The sequence below is a fragment of the Lycium ferocissimum genome, chromosome 2 (genome assembly GCF_029784015.1).
Source record: "Lycium ferocissimum isolate CSIRO_LF1 chromosome 2, AGI_CSIRO_Lferr_CH_V1, whole genome shotgun sequence".
NCBI lineage: Eukaryota > Viridiplantae > Streptophyta > Magnoliopsida > Solanales > Solanaceae > Lycium > Lycium ferocissimum.
This window is the reverse complement of record NC_081343.1, coordinates 44837170-44858269: the sequence shown is the minus strand read 5'-3', so window position 1 is coordinate 44858269 and position 21100 is coordinate 44837170. Positions and strand designations below refer to the sequence as shown.

At 34.8% G+C, this 21100-nt stretch overlaps 3 protein-coding genes and 1 pseudogene across 3 annotated transcripts; all 4 read left to right on the top strand.

Moving 5' to 3' along the window:
• Positions 1-2676: 2676 nt before the first annotated feature.
• On the top strand, positions 2677-5774 carry LOC132039626 (butanoate--CoA ligase AAE1-like). Its single transcript, XM_059430128.1, has 2 exons — positions 2677-3090; positions 4159-5774. Exons 1-2 carry the CDS (start codon positions 2752-2754, stop codon positions 5617-5619), a joined length of 1800 nt encoding a protein of 599 aa, XP_059286111.1. The 5' UTR covers positions 2677-2751; the 3' UTR covers positions 5620-5774.
• A 1715-nt stretch (positions 5775-7489) lies between these two features.
• LOC132039615 (peroxisomal membrane protein PMP22-like) lies at positions 7490-12649 on the top strand. The gene is made up of 7 exons (XM_059430116.1): positions 7490-7762; positions 7927-8025; positions 9900-10001; positions 10371-10446; positions 11949-12019; positions 12109-12194; positions 12294-12649. Exons 1-7 carry the CDS (start codon positions 7694-7696, stop codon positions 12343-12345), a joined length of 555 nt encoding a protein of 184 aa, XP_059286099.1. The 5' UTR covers positions 7490-7693; the 3' UTR covers positions 12346-12649.
• A 2447-nt stretch (positions 12650-15096) lies between these two features.
• Positions 15097-16863, top strand: LOC132048107 (probable F-box protein At4g22030). The gene has a single exon (XM_059439038.1). It carries the CDS (start codon positions 15207-15209, stop codon positions 16479-16481), a length of 1275 nt encoding a protein of 424 aa, XP_059295021.1. The 5' UTR covers positions 15097-15206; the 3' UTR covers positions 16482-16863.
• Positions 16864-18802: 1939 nt separating this feature from the next.
• On the top strand, positions 18803-20299 carry LOC132048106 (probable F-box protein At4g22030; annotated as a pseudogene).
• The last annotated feature ends 801 nt before the right edge of the window (positions 20300-21100 follow it).

The following is a 21100-nucleotide window of genomic DNA, read 5'->3' as shown; positions in this document are numbered from 1 at the left end:
TTTATAATTTTTTTTTTGTCAAACATCCAATCCATGACGTTCTCACAAAAAAGTCTTCTTTTAAGTTTTATAATTAATTAAAATTAAATATTATTAATTTGAAAAATATATATTAATTATTTTTTACAATATTAGTTACAAATATATGATTATTAATTAATATATTTTCAAGAAAAAATGTGTTATTAAATAACTAATTTAATATTATTTATAAAGGCAAATATTTTTTAAATATTAATTTTAAATTTTTTATTATTAAATTTTATTTTTAAATTAAATTAGCTATGTAATTACACTTGTGCAAACTGTAATTATGTTATGACAAATAAACAGGTCGTTGTAATTACACTACTGTGTAATTACTAAGCTGTGTAATTACTGCCCTAGTAATTATACCAATTCCAATTATCAGGTGGCTTTCCAAACAGGCCATTAATGATGAAAATATATATATTCAAATGATATTCTTTGTCATAAATAGTGTATTAAAAGATCAAATATTTAATCAAAATCTCGACACTTATTATCGGTAATCATGGATATTTTATTTTTATAAAGTTGGTTAATTATTATATTACCAAACAATAAGATAGCTGTTATATGAGGGTAATTTTACAAAGAGCCGTTGATGTTATAGGTAAAATGCTGTTATAGAGAAGTAAAATATAACATAAAAAATCAATTCCGAAAAAACTTGGCTGTTATAGGAGGTGCTTTTATATACGGATGTTGTTATAGAGAGGTCCGACTGTATACATCTTTTGACCAGACTTCTAAAATTAACTTATTTTGAAAAGTGTTTTTTCCAAAAGTACTTTTTATAAGAGGCAACTTGTGTTTGGTCAATTAACTTAAAAAATACTTTTGAGCATCAATTAATATTTGGCTAAACTTTAAAAAGCGCTTGTAAGTGTATTTTCTCGAAAGTGCTTTTAGGAAAAAACTATTTTTTAGCTACTGAAAACTAGCTTCTGCTACTCCCTAACAACACTTATTTTCTTCCAAAAACTTAGTCAAACACGCCACTTTTTATTTTATTTTAAAAATAAATGCTTTATGAAGGAAAAAATACTTTTGACATCTCGGACACTTGGCCAAACAGGCTATAGTTAATAACAACTCTGGTTCTTTCTTCTATATTTTTATATTTTAAATTACTTAGTCAATGTCAGTGTATATAATTTACTTTGTATGTTCTTCATTGTTTTTGTATCACTGTTGGTTATCTAGTGAATTAGGCGGGGAGTTAATGAAAGGGGAAAATTAAGAATTTGGTAAGAATATCTATAGGATACTAGGCACTAAATCATAGTGAATCATTATCCGATTCTCATAGGTATTTTAGTTGCTTGATTCGGAAGGAAAGAGAGCTTTGAGATTATCGTTTTTGTTTCCAAGGTGCAGTGGAAAAGAAATTAAGAAAAATGAATGTACATTTACGTGTTCGATTTTACTTTTTTGTCTATTTTAAAATAATATTCCCTCCATTTCAAATTTGTGTTTCTCTTTTACACGCCCCTTAAAAGAGTATTAATTAGGAAGAGTATTTGGCTATTTTACTTTATTTATGTCTTAAGTTATAATCTCTCTTTATTAAATATTTATTCTATGTCATCACCCCATAATTAAGGTGTTTGTAGTATTTGAGAACAATTGCTACCAAGGGTAAAATGAAAAAAGAAATTATGTTGAACTTCTAATTAAGATGACAACTAATTTGAGAGAACTATGACAACAAATAATTTGAGATGGAGGGGTATCATCTTTCAATAGTTAGTATAGTAAGTATTTAATTCTAACATTCCCACTTTATCTAATCACGCTCCTTTATAATAAAATGTGAAATGTTTAACACCACAAGATTAAAAAGAATATTTTTGGTATGTTTTCAAAAAAAATCTTTATATTCTTTTATTTCGTGCGCAATTAAACTAAAACTCATAAAATAAAATGCATGATACGATTTATCGTACTATTGCATCCAAGAGATAAATCCAACTTTCCATCCAATTTTCCTTTCCGTTCTCTTTCAGCCAAAGGAAAAGAATTTTTTCAACAATGTTATGTTTGTTTAAGTTCTTTCAATGAAAAGGAGGATTGCATTAACGAGTTCTTCATTGGAAGAGTTTCTGTTACTCACTAAACATCACAAATCTTTAAATTAACTATAGCTTGTCGAGCAATTTTCTTTTCTCCAAACTTTTTTTCCAAAGGTTGTTCAAATTGAAGTTAAATTATTTCGACATAAACTTCACCTGAAAATAGTCACTTTAACTACTGAAACTCAATATTTACAAATACTACCTATTATATTTTGACATAAACCTCACTTGAAAATAGTCACTTAAAATACTGAAACTCAATATTAATTACAAATACTACCTAACATTTCATCCAAACGAGCTTCCTCTTCCTTTTCTTCCTTCTTTAGTGCTCAAAGATTGCATAAATTAACGTCACGGTGGACGAATATTCTTGAAGCCCAAAGACATGGACACAGTTAAGTTATAAGCTGACAAAATTAAATACACATTTAGAACTAATAGTAGGGTCCTATACGACTATGTGACCAAATCTTGCGTCTAGCCAATGTTATTACTAACATAACAAAGCTTATTGCTGTCATTTAGTTAGAATTTGCATGCTCTTAAACCCACATATCTACTCATTTATATTTAGACACCTATTTGTAGAAAATCCCCCCTGACAAAAACTTTTGCTTGCTTACTCATTTTTCTCTCTATATTCATCATGAATCATTTCTTCAATATTTCAAAATTCAGTGGATGGTTACACAGAGTTCGAGTTCACCCCATTTTGAGTCTGAGGCTTCATTATCTGAGCCATATAATTAGTGAGATTAATCTTGAAACTCATCCATGGCAATCCATGGAGGGACTAATGAGATCTTCTGCCAATTATTTTCCTTTGACACCCATTAGTTTCTTGGATAGAGCAGCTAAAGTTTTTAGAGACAGAACTTCAGTTGTGTATGGTTCTTCTGTTAAGTACACTTGGCAAGAGACTTATAACAGGTGTTTAAAGCTGGCTTCTGCTTTGTCCCAGTTGGGTATTTCTCGTGGAGATGTTGTAAGTTTATTTTCTTCTTACTCAAAGGTTTCTGTTTTAGTGGTAAACATGTTTTTCATATGTTTCTTATAACTCAACGTTTCTTGTTTATAGTATCAGTATGATGTCTCTGTTCTTTCCTTAAGATGTGTAATAAAAAAATCTTAGTTAGCTTGATGGAGTCCCCTGGGCTTATAAAATGATGTCTCCCAAACTTTAGACACTCTCAACTTTATAAGTAACTTAAGCTGGAAATTCGAAGTCTAAGATCATCAGATTTTTTTTTAAAGAAAATGGACCAGGGGACTTATTCAACCTGACCATATAAGTAGAAAACAATCGATTCTCTCAACCAATGCAGGACACTAACACTCTCTGGAAGTCCTGGCCTGAACATATTAAGGGTGGACAACATAACATGAGGTGATGAGGACCCAACATTGAATAGGCCAAGAATAGGAGCATCCGTCTCTGCTATGAAAAAATAGACCTTGGGCCTAACTCATCCCAATAGCTCATTAGGTGAGGATCATCGAAGACTATATAAAGAGAAAAAAAATCTATTTCCACTACCTAATGTGAGACTTCAACATAAGATGGATGCATGCCTGAAGACTTCATTGTGTGCTGATGGTTTTTTTTTCTTATGACTTTCAGCATAAGCCCAAGTTGTGATGCTCTCTAGGGTAATACTGATGTGAATAAGCTGATTTTTATCATATTTAGTTATGTTCTGGTGCAGAGCTAGGGGGGCGGAATGAGGTTCATCTCCGAAAAATCACACTTTATATGCATGGTCTACAACCTTTGCTATGTAAATATATATAGTAGATGATGAACCGCTTAACGCTAGTGTTGAATGGAAATGCTTTTTCTCAGTCAAAAAAGTTTGCCCTTCATTTATAACAATAACTCATTCAATTATGGGAAAAAGTGTTGTCTGAGCATTGTAACTCTTGTCTCCCCAACTTTTTTCTCCTTAAAATAAACATATATTAACATTTTAGTCTGATCATAAACCAATACTTATATCTAAGTAGGACATTTTTGTCGGTCAATTCTCATGGTTGTAAGTAAATTCTGCAACAGGTTGCAACACTTGCCCCTAATGTACCTGCAGTGCAGGAGTTGCATTTCGCAGTGCCAATGGCAGGAGCAGTGCTTTGTACGTTGAATACACGCCATGATTCAGCTATGGTATCAGTCCTCCTAAGACATTCAGAAGCTAAGATCATTTTCGTTGACCAACAGTTGTTTGAAGTTGCTCAAGGAGCACTGGATCTTCTCACAGATTCCAAAAAAAAACCTTTTCTAGTATTAATTCCTGATCCTGAAAACCTCCCTCCTCCCGTTGCTACTTCCAACGTTCAGGAATATCAAACTCTTCTGGAAAGTGGACGTAATGATTTTGCTATCAAGTGGCCGTTAACTGAATTTGACCCTATTAGTGTCAACTATACTTCTGGGACAACATCACATCCTAAAGGAGTCGTTTACAATCATAGAGGTGCATATCTCAATGCTATTGCTACTCCTTATACTCATGAGATGGGCTCTATGCCTACTTATCTTTGGACTGTTCCAATGTTTCACTGCAATGGATGGAGCCTTACTTGGGGCGTGGCTGCACTTGGTGGCACTAATGTTTGCCTAAGACGTGTCTCTCCGAAGGACATTTTCGAGAATATATCCCTCCACAAGGTCACACATATGAGTGCTGCACCAACAGTCTTGAATATGATAGTAAATTCACCAAAAAGTGACCGCAAACCACTTCCTCACAAGGTTGAAATAACGACAGGTGGTTCACCACCGCCTCCTCATATCATTTCCAAGATGGAGGAGTTAGGTTTTTCGGTATCTCATATATATGGGCTCACGGAGATTCATGGTCCTTGCACATCTTGCCTTCGTAAGCCAGAGTGGGAATCATTACCTCCTGATGAACGATTTGCTCTGAAAGCAAGACAAGGAGTGGAACATTTTTTCACGCAGGGAATTGACATAAGAGATCCCGACACGATGGAGAAGGTGCCGGATGATGGCAAGACCCTTGGAGAAATTATGATTAGAGGAAACACTGTAATGAGTGGATACTTAAAAAATGTTAAAGCAACAGAAGAAGCGTTTAGAGGTGGATGGTTTCATACTGGTGATCTTGCTGTGAGACATCGAGATGGCTACATTGAAGTTAAGGACCGGATGAAGGACATTATAATCTCTGGAGGTGAAAATATTTGCTCGGTTGAGGTGGAAGGGGTTTTGCTCAGTCATCCCGCAGTCCTTGAAGCAGCTGTAGTAGCAAGGCCAGATGATCACTGGGGGCAGACGCCTTGTGCATTCGTGAAGTTGAAGGAGGGATTTAGTGTTGGTTCTGAAGAAATAATCAACTTTTGTCGGGAACATTTACCTCATTATATGGCTCCTCGGACAGTTATTTTTGGAGATCTACCAACAACGTCTACTGGCAAGATACAAAAGTTTATCCTAAGGGAAAAGGCAAAAGCCTTAGGCAGTCTTTGTAAAATCGAAAGCGAGGTTGCAGTCTGAAGTGTATTTGGGACTAAAGCCTTATTGTTGTAAACATTTGTTCAGAAATTTCCAACATTAAGTCTTGGCTCTTCTGTTTGTGATCTTATGTTCAAGGTTTTACATAATGAAGCTTTCTATAAATAAAGAATCTCAAGCATGATTAGATATCCTCAGACTTTTTGTTTCTTCTGGCAGCCAACAGTGTCCTAAACAAAGGTTTAGATTTGTGAAGGGGAAATAACACCTTGTGGATTGGTTGATTTCATGATAACACTTATGTGTATTATCCAAATAGCACAGATGAATTTAATTTATACAAAGCATATCAGTAGAGACCAAATATGAAATGGAATGAGGACGATCCAATGATGAATTCAAATCACAATTACTGGAAGTAATTATGTCTTTCAAAAGATCCAAACATTGCAAATTAAAACATAAGCATATAGTAGTATATTATAACCACGCACATGTAACACAATATGTTGATCACCTAGAGCATGTCAACAACTTTTAAAACCTGCTTCTTTACTACTATAAATTACAAGATGCAATCCTGAGCAAAAGTGAGTATAAACTAATACTTAAAAGGGACATTATTAATACTGTTTTTCATTTTTTAGCAAGGGCCAGAGACAAATCGGTTGTTTATCTCCAGTCATTTGACGATACAGTGTAAGTGAAAAGAATGCCACCACGGCAATATTGAGATAATCTCTCCTATTGAAGGCTAATCCATACAGATGGAAGATTTAAGTTTATCTGTACAATACTTGAATGTATGATGGATTTACATATATACTCTAGCAATTTACAGAAGACGGGGTCGAAGAGAAAATGCTTACCTAACGTTAACAGATGTTTTCTGATTACATGTTGGACTCGTTACTAAAATTCCTACATGGTCAAGGATTTGCCTAAGACTACCTTACAGTAACAGAAAAAAAAGAAAAAAGGAAATGGTCAAATTGGGAGGAAATGAGATTTCTTACAATTTGAATAGAAGAAAATGAAATCTCCTGTAAAAAGGGTCATAAAACTAAAATAAAATTGTAAAAGGCCAAATAACCATTTCTCCCTCAAATTTGGCCCTGTATGATTCGAAATTTAGCAGCTTTGTCCTCAGTTACACTTTTGATTTAATATCACTTTTATCATTAGAAAAGTTATTTCATTTTTGCCCTTCAACCTCTAATGGATAATTTTACATTATAGTCAAAAGTTGAGGGATAAATTAATTTTTTTTTTCCGATGAAGGTGGACACATGAAATCCAATCCTTTCATGTGGGAGTTCTGTTAATGACAAGTCAAAACGAGACGATTTTTATCGCATGAATATGAATAAACTAAAAATTGGGCAAAATTGAGCAATTTTCGTTAATATATAAGAGCAACTTTGACATTTCTCCTTAAATCATGAAAATTCTACCGAAGGTATGTTTATTTTAATCTAAATATTTTAAAGAAAAAAAGAAGAAAAAAATTAAGATAATTTGAAGTGGAATAATAAATAAGCAAATTGTTATAAATATTATTTATTATTATGGATGTCTATCTTTAATAGAAAAACTAGGACTAGTGACTTTGAGATCAAGTCAGTTTTCTTCTACAAATATAAAGGTTTTCCTTCATTGTAAATTCATCCTTCAAGAGAAATAAAAAACTCTCCTCTCTTTTCTTTACCTATGATATTCTTGCTTTATTATTTTATAACACAAATTAAATTAATGACAAATTTACAGTCATAGTGGAGTAATAATTAAATAATTGAAACTATCGTTAATAGTTGAGCTTATTTATGCCATCATCGTGATCAGAATGACATGGCCTCTAATTAGAGGTTTATACTCGCCAACTTAAATGGACCCAAATTACATTAAAGCCAATGCCTATAAACACGTGTACTGCAGAAACTTGTGACAGATTTTGATGGGATTCTCCGTTAAGTCTAACTAGGCGGCTTCAACACAGTGCTATGATATTTTAGGTACACTGTAAGGAAAGTCTGAAGATCGAAACAAGTGGAAGATCGAATCTGTTCCTCTTCTCAATTCTTTTACAGTTGAACAAATCAAGAAAACCAAATAAAGAATGTCAATTGCAAAAAAAGGACTGCAAAACTACTTGTTACAGCTTCAACAACACCCCTTACGAACAAAGGTCAAAACTTTTCCCCCATTTCTGATTTGTCTAGTGGGTGTGGGCTATTTTGTGATGTGGGGTTTCTTTAATTTCTCGAAAAAGTTGCTCTTTTGGTACAAAGATTTCACCTTGATGTTTTTGCTAATTTTGTACTGGAGTATTGTTTGAATATTTGATGGCAGGCAATAACGGCAGGAGTATTGTCAGCGATAAGTGATATAGTGGCTCAGAAGTTAACTGGCATTCAGAAACTTCAAGTCAGACGCCTTCTTCTCAAAGTGGTATGCTTCTCTTTCCATACATTTATATTTTTACTACTAAGAACAAAGCATTTATGGTAGAATCGAGGTCATTATTGCCTACCACAGCAGGGTAGCTAAGTTGGTTGAGCATGGGACTTCCATAACTCCTGCCTACGAGAGCAGGGCATTTGCCTTCTGGGTCGGAGCTCATCACACGGGGCTTGCCTAGTGCGGTTTATCTTTCCTGTGTGGTTTGCGCTCTATTGCACAAGAGTAGGATTTATCCTGTGCGCACCCGAAGGTAGGGTAGCGGCTGCGGGTTCCCTTAAAAAAAATTATTGCAATTTTTATATGTATCTGAGCTCCAGTACGATGTCTTTGTAAGTCTGATGAACCTTTAGTATTTTGTTCCACTGAATCATAGAAGCATCTATTCGTAAAAAGTTTCATTGACTGCGCTGAGTGCCTCATGTTTCAAATTTATAGGTTCTTGGTTTTCTGTTTCTTTTGATAAAAGATCAGCTTGGTTACGTAACACTACCTTAGACCTCAGTCTCTTTCATTGCTTTTCTGACGATGGTGGTAATGGACCAGTTTACGTACATCAGTTAATACTCCGCACAGCCTGATATAACCTACAAGTACCTGTATTGAGTAAACCTGCCCATCAAGGTTAGAGCAGACATGTGGAGTGAATTAGCTTGGAATATAGAACTCCTATGCCTCGACCACTCAGCCATAACCTTAAAGTCTAGTCTCCTTATGGAATGCCAACTATGGATCAATTTTAGCCTCTGAGTGCATCAGGTACAGGAAGTAAACGCAGAGCGAAACAATGCGGTGCTAGCATGCTGTTTGTATTAGATTGGAACTGGCAAATTTACACAAACTGTCACGCAGGGTAATGTGATGATGTGATCAGCTTTTCTCTAAATTTTCTTGAAATGACAGAATTAGCGTGCTGAAGAGAGTGCACATTTCAGCAGAATTGATCTTAAATGCACTCCGGTTTACTTTGCCACACATGACATCATTGTCTCTGCATCTTCATTTTTTGTTTTGTTTTAGAGGATCCCAATGTTCCAATCTCTTTTGGATAAATACTTCTGCTGTGCCCATCTGGTGGTTGAATGGATAACTTGATTTTAGATTTAGCTTTTCGTCTAAACAAAGACTTTACAACTTGCGGGAAAAAGTGTTTTGGTTGTGAGCCGCAAAGGATGTTATAAATATATTTCTTCTTTTGCATCAAATCTTTTTTCTTATGCTGGCTCTACTACGGGAAGGCTTCTGCACTGAGTCTTGGGGCTGTAGCCTTTGTTGCGGAGAAGAGGAGCTATTTCTGGCTAATCCTCTAATTCCTTATTCGAGATTGTCAAATCCTGAAACAGGAGTGGGATCTTACAAGTTAGAACTGTAGCACTTTGGAAAATTATTTCTTGTCACACCACTATACTAGGATATTAGGAGATCAGAAGCAAAGGAATGTATCAAATAGTTGCAACTAGTATGGAATGGTGCTTGAAAACACTTAAATATCTTAAGTTGCTTTAAGGAGTTGTCTTGGAGGTTTGAGAAACTGAAAGCTGAGCAAGTAGTTGCCAGTAAGCTTATATAATAAAACTTTATCTTCTGGCTCACTTTAATTGCAATGATCGAATGGAGCAGAATGGATATAGAGGATTCATACAGCCGAACCCAACTAGTTTGGTATTTAGGCGGAGTTGTTTTTGATGTAGGTTAAGTTTAGTTGCAATTCTGTGTCAAATTCTCTTCAATTTCAGGGTTGTTACTGACATGGCACATCGAAATCATTTGATTCATTTAGTATCGTTCGTGTCATATTCTTCTGCTTGTGCGTATAAGTTGCTATTTCGGATGTTATCATCTGCTTTGACTTGAACTACATGCAGCTTTTTGGCGTTGCCTATCTTGGACCATTTGGGCATTTTCTTCACTTATTACTGGACAAACTCTTCAAGGGGAAGAGAGACAAGAGTACAGTTGCCAAAAAGGTACTGAACTCTCTCTTCTTTGGATGATTTAGTATCAGCATCAGGAAAGCAGGATATGGTATCCTTTTTTTTTTTTTTTTTGTAAAGAATGTAATAGTATATTCATCAGCACAAAAAGCTGTGCTGGTAGCCAAATTTGCAAAAGATCCTGTAAGTTCATCTGCCCCTTTCTCCTTACAAGGACTCTAAAAACTGTAATATTTACTCTGTTTGAACAACAAAATTTTTTTAATCTTCTGTAAAGAGTTGTGTCTGTCTTCAAAACACCTAGCATTCCTTTCTCTCCAGACAGTCCACCATAGAGAAAGAGGTCAATAAACAGTGAGCTGATAAATATATAAGAATGTGAACATGCATTTTGAATTTCAGGTGTTGCTGGAACAAGTTACTTCGTCTCCCTGGAATAACTTGCTTTTCATGGTTTACTATGGATTAGTTGTTGAAAGTGAGTTTCTGTCTTTAATTACCACTGCCTTTCAACTTTGCAACATACGTATAAACTATTTCATGGAATACCATTACACCAAATCTCAACATGTTCTACAACTAAAAGTCCAAGTAGACAAATATGGCCTTAAGCAATCAAATTAGGATTTGTCGAAGGGATTGACAGTAGATATTGTCAAATTAAAAGAGTTATAAATGCAAAGAACCTTGTAGATGCATCAGTTTAAAAAGAAAGAACCTTGTAAATTCATGTGGAAAACAAAAAGAACAAGAAGAAAGGTACAAAAGGATAAAACTATATGTTCTGGCTACCATTCTAATCCGCTTTTAGCAAAACCATTTCATCTATACAGACATACATTTTGTCCTGTGAGTTATTAAATTTGCACAACAATTTCTCCTTCAACCCTTATAGTTTTATAAACCTTGATGAAGTTACTAAGTTTTCATCATGTGGAAGTCTCAAATCCTTGAATTATATTTCTTGTTTAAACTATAGTGTTGTTTAATTATTTCAGAATTTCCTTCTTTTATCCTTGTAGGAAATATCCTCAAAATGAGGAGTTACTTAAAACAATGTCTGCTTTAATGGGTGTTTCATTCAAATAAATATTTGTATTATGTTTGGCTGGAGTAAAAAGAGAGATGGTGGGAGCAGAGGAAGTTTAAAAAGAACAGTGACACAGGTTTTCTACCCTTTTTTGCTGATGAAGTTATAGAGGAGCTCTTGAACCCTCTGAAATAGGACTGGAGATTTTAGCACACTTCCATAAACTAGTGAAAAGGAGGAAATATATCTTTTTACCGTCATCCTATCCTAGAAACAATTGAAAAGAGATGATGAGTGCTCCATAAAAGGAAAGTAAACCATGAGTGTCTTGTTTCTTTACAATTTTCTTCTCCTTCGTGAAGCGATATGTAGCATAAGTTTTTGAAAGATCTGCAGGAATTTATGACGGTCTGTCTCATTTATGTTTGCTGACCTTCGGTTAGTTAGAGGTATGATTACCTATGTTGCTTGGACCCTTCGCACCCGTGTCCGACACGACATGACACCGACACCGACACCGGATTCGTGTCGGATCTGGTCAAACGACATTGGATACTTTGACCAAATCCATGGACCAATCTGAGAAAAAAATTGAGGCCAAATTGAAAGAAATGGAGTGCTCTTGAAGAGTGGACACTTACTGTATCTAGAAGAGTTTCAAGTTAATTAAAAATTAATATTTAATTATAAATGAAAGATAACTATCAAAAATTATTTTTGTTTTTTATTTCTAGGCATAGATTTAGTTATTTTTCTTATAATTTTGAATTATTTTAGCCGAGTATCGGCTTTTTCGGATCCGTACCCCGAATCTTAAAATTTAGATTATGCCGAATCCGACCTCTAGATCCGTACCCGTATCCGACACTCGACACCGAGTCCGAGCAACATAGATGATTACACAAACAGAACAAAGGATTTGGCTGAATATTATCTTGTATTTTGCACAGGTAGACCCTGGATACAGGTGAAATCTAATATCAAGAGGGAATATCCGAAAGTGCAGTATACAGCTTGGGCGGTTAGTCAAATTCGCCCTCTCCCGAGTCCAATATTTCTGTTCTGTTCTTTATTGAATGATAACTGTAAGTATTGTTTATAAATATGCAGTTTTGGCCAGTCGTTGGGTGGGTAAATCACTTGTACGTTCCACTGCAATTCAGAGTCATATTTCACAGCATTATTGCATGTTGCTGGTATGCACAAATTCCCTGCTTGTTACTGTTTCTATTAGAGTCAAACCTGTTCCCATCTCGGTGATTTTACAGTATGATTAACTTTTTATCAATTTGTAGGGGAATATTTTTGAATCTACGTGCAAGGTCGATGGTTTTGAAGAAGGCTTGAAATCCTCAAGGTTACATGAACATGGCAACATCTCCTTGTGTAGTTCGAAAACATTTAATATGGTAGTTTGGGGTGCTTATTTTGTTTCGATTTTCACTTTTTCTCTAATCCTAAAAACCGAGACATCTTCATTAAGCAAAAGTGGTTGCATAGAGCAAGTGCATATGCAGAACGTTCCACACATGGCAATGTGAAAAGTTGTCAGTTGAAAAATGTAACGGCACTTCAAATGTGATCAAAAATGCTAAAATTGTGGCAAGCGATTACAGTATATTATATTGCACAATCCAACATTATTTATGTAGCCATACTATCTTGTCTTTGACCAAATTGTCTTTGTTGCCTACACGTACTCCTCTTTGAAGACGAGAGCTGCTGATGTTTCTCTTACTACCATAATTTTACTTATTTGTGTACTGTGTTTTGGAATTCCAAAAAGGTGTGGAGAAAGTAACGTGCGATGCATTGCAGCAATCAGCTACTCTTTTCTAAACTTTCACACTTTTGGAATGCCAACTTGAGATTTCTCACACGACATTGCAACAATCTGCTAATCTATTCTGGTTCCATATGTTAATTGTTTTGGTCAATTAAAGGTTACAAAATATTTTAGGAAAACTACAATCGTTTACTTATTACTGTTTTTATTTCCTGAATCTACCTTCTAGTGTTCTAGTTAATGGAGATTTAAATAGGTGAGACCTTTGAGGTAGAGCTAAATATTACTTTCCACAAATTCTTGTGTGGTATGTGCATTTTCTAATAGTCAGATAATATAGATCGGAAGAAGCGCAGCAGTAGCTTTCTATGTGTCATACAACGTTACAGGTTCAACCACCATTATCCGAGTCAGGATCTTCATTAAGGGGATTAAAACTATAAAACAATAAATATACCAAGAAGTTAATGGGGTTTGACATATATTATTTATGCAAAAATAATGTTCTAAGCCTTGTATGTATAGTGTAATTTTAATTTTCCGACAAAGGGAGTTTGAATGAATCCATTGCACCCATACCTCCGGCCTGGGCAACCGCCCTAGATAATTAGTCATTGCTTTAAAGTCATATGATCAATACTATTATGTAATGCTGACACCATGTTACCACTTATTGCCATTTCAGAAATATGCTGCACATGTTATAATTGAACTAATTGTGGCCTTGTACCCATTTTAGAAGTGAACCAAAGGCTGAATAAGTTCGATTTATTGGAAAGCGAGTATGTGGTACTAGTAGAGATCAGAACTAAACACGAGGTGTGTGCATGTATATATACAACTTTCAAGAATAGTAAAAGCTGATGAGCTTTAGGATTTCAACAGTGGCTGGCTGGTATGAAATTTTCTGATCTTTGACCTATTTTAAGTATATTGGACGGAATGAATTATCTCATTATATATTTTCATATCCCTCGAAATTTGAATTGACGAGTACAGATTATACGTTGGAAAAAAAGTACTGAAATTATATCATCATTTTAGTCATATACTCGTTGTTGTTTTCTAAAGTAGGAAATTTTGGATTTATTCAAATTTTGAAAACTACAGTACCCTAAAGTTCCAAAAATCTCGCTAAATTGAAAATCCACGTGATTGAATATACAAAGCTTTAAGTCTTAGAAAAAACAACACAGGGAATTGTTAACACGCTTTTCCACATGCTCTCATTTTCGGATCATTTATGAAAGTAATTCAGTATGGCTACAAAAAAAATTCAGTACGGCTAAAAAAAATAAAATACGTATGGCTACTTCGTGTTAATTGAGGAAATTTTCGCGCACGCAAATCCATTTACTAAAGTCTTACACGATACTCATTTTGTCATTTTTATTTGTTCTGCATACTAAAAATAGTTGTTCATTTTTACTTGTTCAGTTTGAAAAATCAAGAAATAATTTATCATTTCATATCTATTTTACCCTTATTATTAATTATTGGGTCGGAAAGTTCAAAGAATTCACAACTTTTAAAGTATGTTTGATTGATTTCAATCATTAGATGACTTAGTAATAATTAGGGGTTATATAGTAAAATTCATGTCATTCTATTTATGACTCTTTAAGGGATGTGTCAAGTCAATACAAGACAAGTAAAAATGGACGGCGAGAGTAGAGTTTTTCTTATCACTTTGCAACACAGGTTGAGATAATAATTTGGTTCTGCCAAGGGGAAACAAAAGGGCATTATGGATTTTATTATCAATAAGCTTGATCTATTTTATCGAGAACCGATAGCTAATATCTGGTGAATAAATACTTACCTATGTTTACATCAAATTATATAAATTTACTATAATTTATTGATTTAGTGAGGTGAGGATGTTTGTTAATGAATCATGATTAAGCGTTAAAAATTTATGTACAAATACATGACACGTCTCTTGATTTACCTTTAATTATACAATAACGGGAAGAACATGATAATGATTATTTACGCCAGGTTTCATCACGCATGAAATACTATATAATTGGACACAAGGATTAAGAGTTGATCAAGGGTTTAAGTATAATATTGGTTGGCCGTTTCAAATTTCAAAAACCCACAAAAGTTTTCCTATATTGAAAGTCAATGAGAGTAAGTACAATAAGCCAAAGGGCTAAGGCAAATAAGAAATAGTCTTGGCCATGACCCATTGAATTCAAGCTTTGAATAATTCACTAGTATTGCCCTTTATTTTTTCCAGTCAAATCTTATTTAGGATGTCAAGTTGTCAACTACTCTCCCTATATATACGTCCCGTGTCCTGTCTTCTTTACCATAATAATCATAATCACAACTCAACTTTTGGTTTCTCCTCTTTGTTTTCCAATCATAGATCATTAATTAACATCCCTTATTTTCCAATCAAAGAACAAAAAAGATGGCAATCATGCTCCAATCTTCAAGTTTCTTGAATTCATATAATTCTGTTCCTTCAACATCATGTTGCAGTTGTAGAAGAGGACTGATCAGAGCGAATATTAATATTCCAAATAATCAGACATTTAAAATCTCCCTTCCCAGGCTTCAAAGTCGAGCTAGATCATTGCAGGAACAAGAGTTTATTAGTGTGTTATCAACCAGCAGTAGCCCAATTGAGAAACAATTTAGTCCGTCAAAAAGAATTGATCCTTTGGTTATAGAGAAGCTTTACGCAATCAAGGAGGCAATTGCAGATAGAGTGGAGATGCACAGGAATATTGGCGAGCAGAGAAGTCAATGGAACAATATGCTTTTGACATCAATTAATGGCATAACTCTAGCTGCTGCTACAATGGTTGGAGTTGCAGCTAGCAGTGGTGATCCTATTTTGGGACTAAAAATGTCATCCACTTTGATGTATTTGGCTGCTACTGCCATGTTGGTCACCATGAACCAAATTCAACCATCCCAACTTGCTGAAGAACAAAGAAATGCAACAAGGCTTTTTCAAGATCTCCATAACCAAATAGAAACAACTTTATCAATGGGTCATCCTTCTGCTATTGATGTCAAAGCAGCTATGGACAAAGTATTGGCTCTTGACAAGGCATACCCCCTTCCTCTTCTTGGTGTAATGCTAGAGAAATTTCCATCTACTGTTGAGCCAGCTGTTTGGTGGCCTCAACAACGTCGAAGACAGCCCAAAAGGGCCACTGACAATGGAAACGATTGGAATGGATGGAACGGTAAATTGGAAGAGGAAATGAAAGAAATAATGGGAGTGTTAGGTAAAAAAGACCAAGAAGAATATATTAGGCTTGGGGAGAAGGCCTTAAAATTGAACAAGTTTTTAGCCATATCTGGTCCTTTGCTCACAGGCCTAGCAGCAGTTGGCTCTGCATTAGCAGGTCCTTCTACTCATGGATCTTGGGCAGCCATGCTTGGCATTGTCGGTGGCGCATTGGCAAGTGTAGTTAACACAGTAGAGCATGGTGGACAAGTGGGAATGGTATTCGAGATGTATAGGAGCAACGCTGGTTTCTTCCAGTACATGCAAGAATCTATTGAATCTAACTTGACAGAAACAGAAATGGATCGAAGAGAAAATGGTGAGGTGTTTGAAATGAAGTTGGCACTGAAGTTAGGAAGGAGCTTATCAGACCTGAGAGATCTTGCTGCTTCTTCTTCATGTAAAGCAGAAGATTTAGATGAGTTTGCGAGCAAGCTTTTTTAGAGTAGTTATTCAAAGTATAACGCATCGACAAAATGCAGTACATATCATTGTTTGTGCGAGTAGGACTAACTCATTCTTTTATTCAATTGTAACTGCTTATAAGGCCAAGTACTTGCAAGTTGCAAATTTCAACTTGCTTGATTCATATTTATGATTTGACTCTACTGGGAATGAAATATTTCAATATTTCTTGCCTTTAATCTAGCTAATTATCTCCTATTGTCACTCGATAAACTGTTGCACCTGTGAACTTTGATATTGCCATTTACTATGAATTACAGCCCACTGCAGTATTTGTTGCCACTCCCTTGCATACTTTTGAACTCCCTGCCACTGAATTAGGATCTTGTTCCAGAAGTTGCTTGAAAACAACTCACACTTGGAAAAAAAAAGTGAAGTGCTCTCAACGACAATATGGTACACTGGACATGTCAGATTGTCAACTATACCCCAATGAGCAAGTTTATCTCTAGCATATATAAGCTTATTTGAAGTTGCCTCATGATGAAGATCCACTTATGAGAACAAAAATTGTTACACAAGCCTTCCTTAAGGTGCCTTAAGGAAATCCCCTCTTAGCTTTGACATACATTCTTTTAATGGAATTTTTTTGAATCTGCCTGCATAGAGAGGAATTTGGAGAACAAAGCACTCTTTCATGTTAATATGAATTAAGAAGCCGCTCATATATATTTCAACTCGCTCAACTTTAATCAGTTTTTAGTTACTACTTTATTTTATTTTTAAATCGTTTACAATACGATTATAAGCTGTTAAAAATATGACTTATTATTGAAGAAAGTATAATTATGTTCTACTAATTAAAATCGGATCATTAATTTGTTTATCTATTTATTTTTATTCTTTTTTTTTTCTTTCTGACAAAAGATACATATCAATTGATTTGGAATACTAATTCAGTACAAGTTAATCCAACCTTTTGGACGGTTAATTGAGTTATATACATTAAGAATATGCCACTCCCCTAGCCTGCCAAAAAATAAGTAAGTTGGACGAGTTACACTTTTTACCTGTCAAATGATAGATCCCTGGAAATAGTCTAATATCGAGCATTGAAATTATAACATCATATACTCCTTGTTATGTTCTAAAGTAGGAGTATTTATTTATTTATACTATATGAATATCTAAAACTACAATATCCTAAAGTTCCAAAAATTTCGCAAAATTGAAATCCACGTGATTGTAGAAAAAGGTTTCTATAAGAAACAACTTAGAGAATTATAAATACGCCTTCCACATGCTTCCCATTTTTGGCCGATTCTAATGACTGGAGTATATTAATTTTGATATTCTGTATGAGCTAAATTTCATCTCAGCACTTTGGAACACAGGTTGAGGTAATAATTTAATCATGCAAAAAGAAAAGCATGCATGTTGAATGTTTAAAACAGCGTGGATAATAATATATCCGAGAACAGATGTCTAATGTCTCGCGTTTGTTTATAATGTGAAACCAATTTAAAATGTAAGCTAAAACATACGTATGTAACTGTATATTTTTTTCTCTCTCCGATTCATTATTATTTCTTGCTTGTAAGCAACTCGTTAATGAAATGAACCGACTCAAAAGTATATACACAAGTCACAACAATCATACTCCCTCCATTTCAAAATGTTTGTCTGGTTTTGACTTGACACGGAATTTAAGAAAATAAAATAAGGCTTTTAAATCTTGTGATTGTTAACTAAAGATGTGTAGAATGTACCAAAATGCCCTTTTAATCTTGTGATCTTAGACAGGTCATGTGGAAAGTTGGAATAAAAGAGTTCTAAAAAAAAAAAAAAATTTTTTTTTAAACGACTAAAAAAGAAAGTAAGACACATTTTGAAACCGATCGAATATTTACTTTTAAGAAATTTGATTTATTATTATATCCAATAATAGAAGAAATATAATGATTATTTATGACAAATATTATCAAGCATGAAATATATAACTGGACACGAGAGTTGAATTGGCAGGGTCTAAGGTATAGTTTTGGATGGCTGATTCAAATTTCAAAACCCCATAAAAATTTCCTACGTTTTGAAAGTCAATAAGAGTACGTGCAAGTAGACTTAACGTAATATACCCAAAACATTTTCAAAAACTAATAGGGCAAATTAAGCAAACAGAAGAAATGGTCTTGGCTATGTACCGATTCAATTCAAACATTGAATAACTTGCTATTATTGCGGTATTACCTACTGTTTTTAGTCAAATCATAATACTATTTCAATAAATGTCAACTAGTGTCCCTCTATATATATCCCATGTGCTGTCTTCTTTACCATAACAATCATAATAATCAAAATTCAACGTTTGGTTTCTCCTCTTCCTATTCCAATCATCAGTTAACATCCCGTTGAAGAACAAAAAAAGATGGCAATCATTCTCCAATCTTCAAGTTTCTTGATTTCATGTAATTCTGTTCCCTCAACATCATCTTGCAGTTGTAGAAGAGGATTGATTAGAGCAAGTATTAATATTCCAAATAATCAGAAACTTAAAATCTCCCTTCCAAAGATTCAAAGACGAGCGAGACCAGGGCAGCAACAAGAGTTGATTAGTGGGTGTTCAACCATAAGCACCAGCAGCAGCAGCCCAATTGAGAAACAATTTAGCCCTTCAAGAAGAAGTGATCCTTTGATTATCGAGAAGCTTTACGCGATCAAGGAGGCAATTGCAGATAGAGTGGAGATGCATAGAAATATAGGAGAGCAGAGAAGCCAGTGGAACAATATGCTTTTGACATCCATTAATGGGATAACTCTAGCTGCTGCTACAATGGTTGGAATTGCAGCTGGCAGTGGTGATCCTGTTTTTGGACTAAAAATGTCATCCACTTTGATGTATTTAGCTGCTACTGCCATGTTGGTGACAATGAACCAAATTCAACCATCTCAACTTGCTGAAGAACAAAGAAATGCATCAAGACTTTTTCAAGATCTCTACAACCAAATAGAAACAACTTTATCAATCGGTCATCCTTCTGCTATTGACGTGAAAGAAGCCATGGACAAAGTCTTGGCTCTTGACAAGGCCTACCCGTTACCTCTTCTTGGAGTAATGCTAGAGAAATTTCCATCTTCTGTAGAGCCTGCTGTTTGGTGGCCTCAACAACGTCGAAGGCAGCCCAAGAGGGCCAGTGAGAATGGAAACAATTGGAATGGATGGAACGGTAAATTGGAGGAGGAAATGAAAGAAATAATGGGGGTATTAGGAAGAAAAGACCAAGAAGAATATATTAGACTGGGGGAAAAGGCCTTAAAAATGAACAAGTTTTTAGCCATATCTGGTCCTTGGCTCACAGGCCTAGCAGCAGTTGGCTCAGCATTGGCAGGTCATTCTACTCATGGATCTTGGGCAGCCATGCTTGGAATTGTTGGTGGCGCTTTGGCCCATTTGTAGTTAATACGATAGAGCATGGTGGACAAGTTGGAATGGTATTCGAGATGTATAGGAGCAATTTGGTTTCTTCCGGTACATGCAAGAATCTATTGAATCTAACTTGACGAAACGAGAAATGGATCGAAGAGAAAATGGTGAGGTGTTTGAAATGAAGTTGGCAGAAGTTAGGAAGGAGCTTATCGGACACGAGAGATCTTTTGCTTCTTCTTCATGTAAAAGCGAGAAGATTTAGATGAGTTTGCGAGCAAGCTTTTTTAGAGTAGTTATTCAAAGTATAACGCATCGACAAAATGCAGTACATATCATTGTTTGTGCGAGTAGGACTAACTCATTCTTTTATTCAATTGTAACTGCTTATAAGGCCAAGTACTTGCAAGTTGCAAATTTCAACTTGCTTGATTCATATTTATGTTTTGACTGACTAGATCTACTGGGAATGAAATATTTCAATATTTCTTGCCTTTAATCTAATTATCTCCTATTGTCACTCGATAAACTGTTCCACCTGTTAACTTTGATGTTGCCGTTTACTATGAATTACAGCCCCATGCAATATTTGTTGCCACTCCCTTGCATACTTTTGAACTCCCTGCCACTGAATTAGGATCTTGTTCCAGAAGATGCTTGAAGACAACGCACACTTGAAAAAAAAAAAAGTGAAGAAAAAAAAAAGTGAAATGCTCTCAACTTCAATATGGTACATTGGACATGTCAGATTGTCAACTATACCCCAATGAACAAGTTTATCTCTAGTATATATAAGCTTATTTGAAGTTTCCTCATGATGAAGATCCACCTATGAGAACCAAAATTGTTACACACAAGCCTTCCTTAAGGTACCTTAAGGAAATCCCCTCTTAGCTTGACATACATTTTTTTAATGGAATTTTTTTTGCATATGCCTGCATAGAGTGGAAGATTATCTCGGTATAATAGGATCGTTTGGTACACAGATTAAGTTATCCGGATATTATAATCTTGGGATTATAACCCGTGGACTATTTTATCCCACTTCAGACTTGAGAGATGGGATAAAATAATACCAAGCTAGATGGGATAGATGGATTATCCAAGACTAAGTTTGGGATAAGTTTTATACCTTGTGTGGTTGAAGATATAAATTTATCCCACGTATCAAAAGACCCCGAACATGTTAATATGGATTAAGAAGCCGCTCATATATAGTTCAACTCGCTCAACTTAA

Excerpts from the sequence above, each read along its gene's own strand:
- LOC132039626 (XM_059430128.1), top strand. The coding sequence starts at position 2,752 with ATGAATCATTTCTTCAATATTTCAAAATTCAGTGGATGGTTACACAGA. Across the intron at positions 3,091-4,158 it reads GTATTTCTCGTGGAGATGTT|GTTGCAACACTTGCCCCTAA; the intron begins GTAAGTTTATTT and ends ATTCTGCAACAG.
- LOC132039615 (XM_059430116.1), top strand. The coding sequence starts at position 7,694 with ATGTCAATTGCAAAAAAAGGACTGCAAAACTACTTGTTACAGCTTCAA. Across the intron at positions 10,447-11,948 it reads CTATGGATTAGTTGTTGAAA|GTAGACCCTGGATACAGGTG; the intron begins GTGAGTTTCTGT and ends TATTTTGCACAG. Across the intron at positions 12,020-12,108 it reads TGCAGTATACAGCTTGGGCG|TTTTGGCCAGTCGTTGGGTG; the intron begins GTTAGTCAAATT and ends ATAAATATGCAG.
- LOC132048107 (XM_059439038.1), top strand. The coding sequence starts at position 15,207 with ATGGCAATCATGCTCCAATCTTCAAGTTTCTTGAATTCATATAATTCT.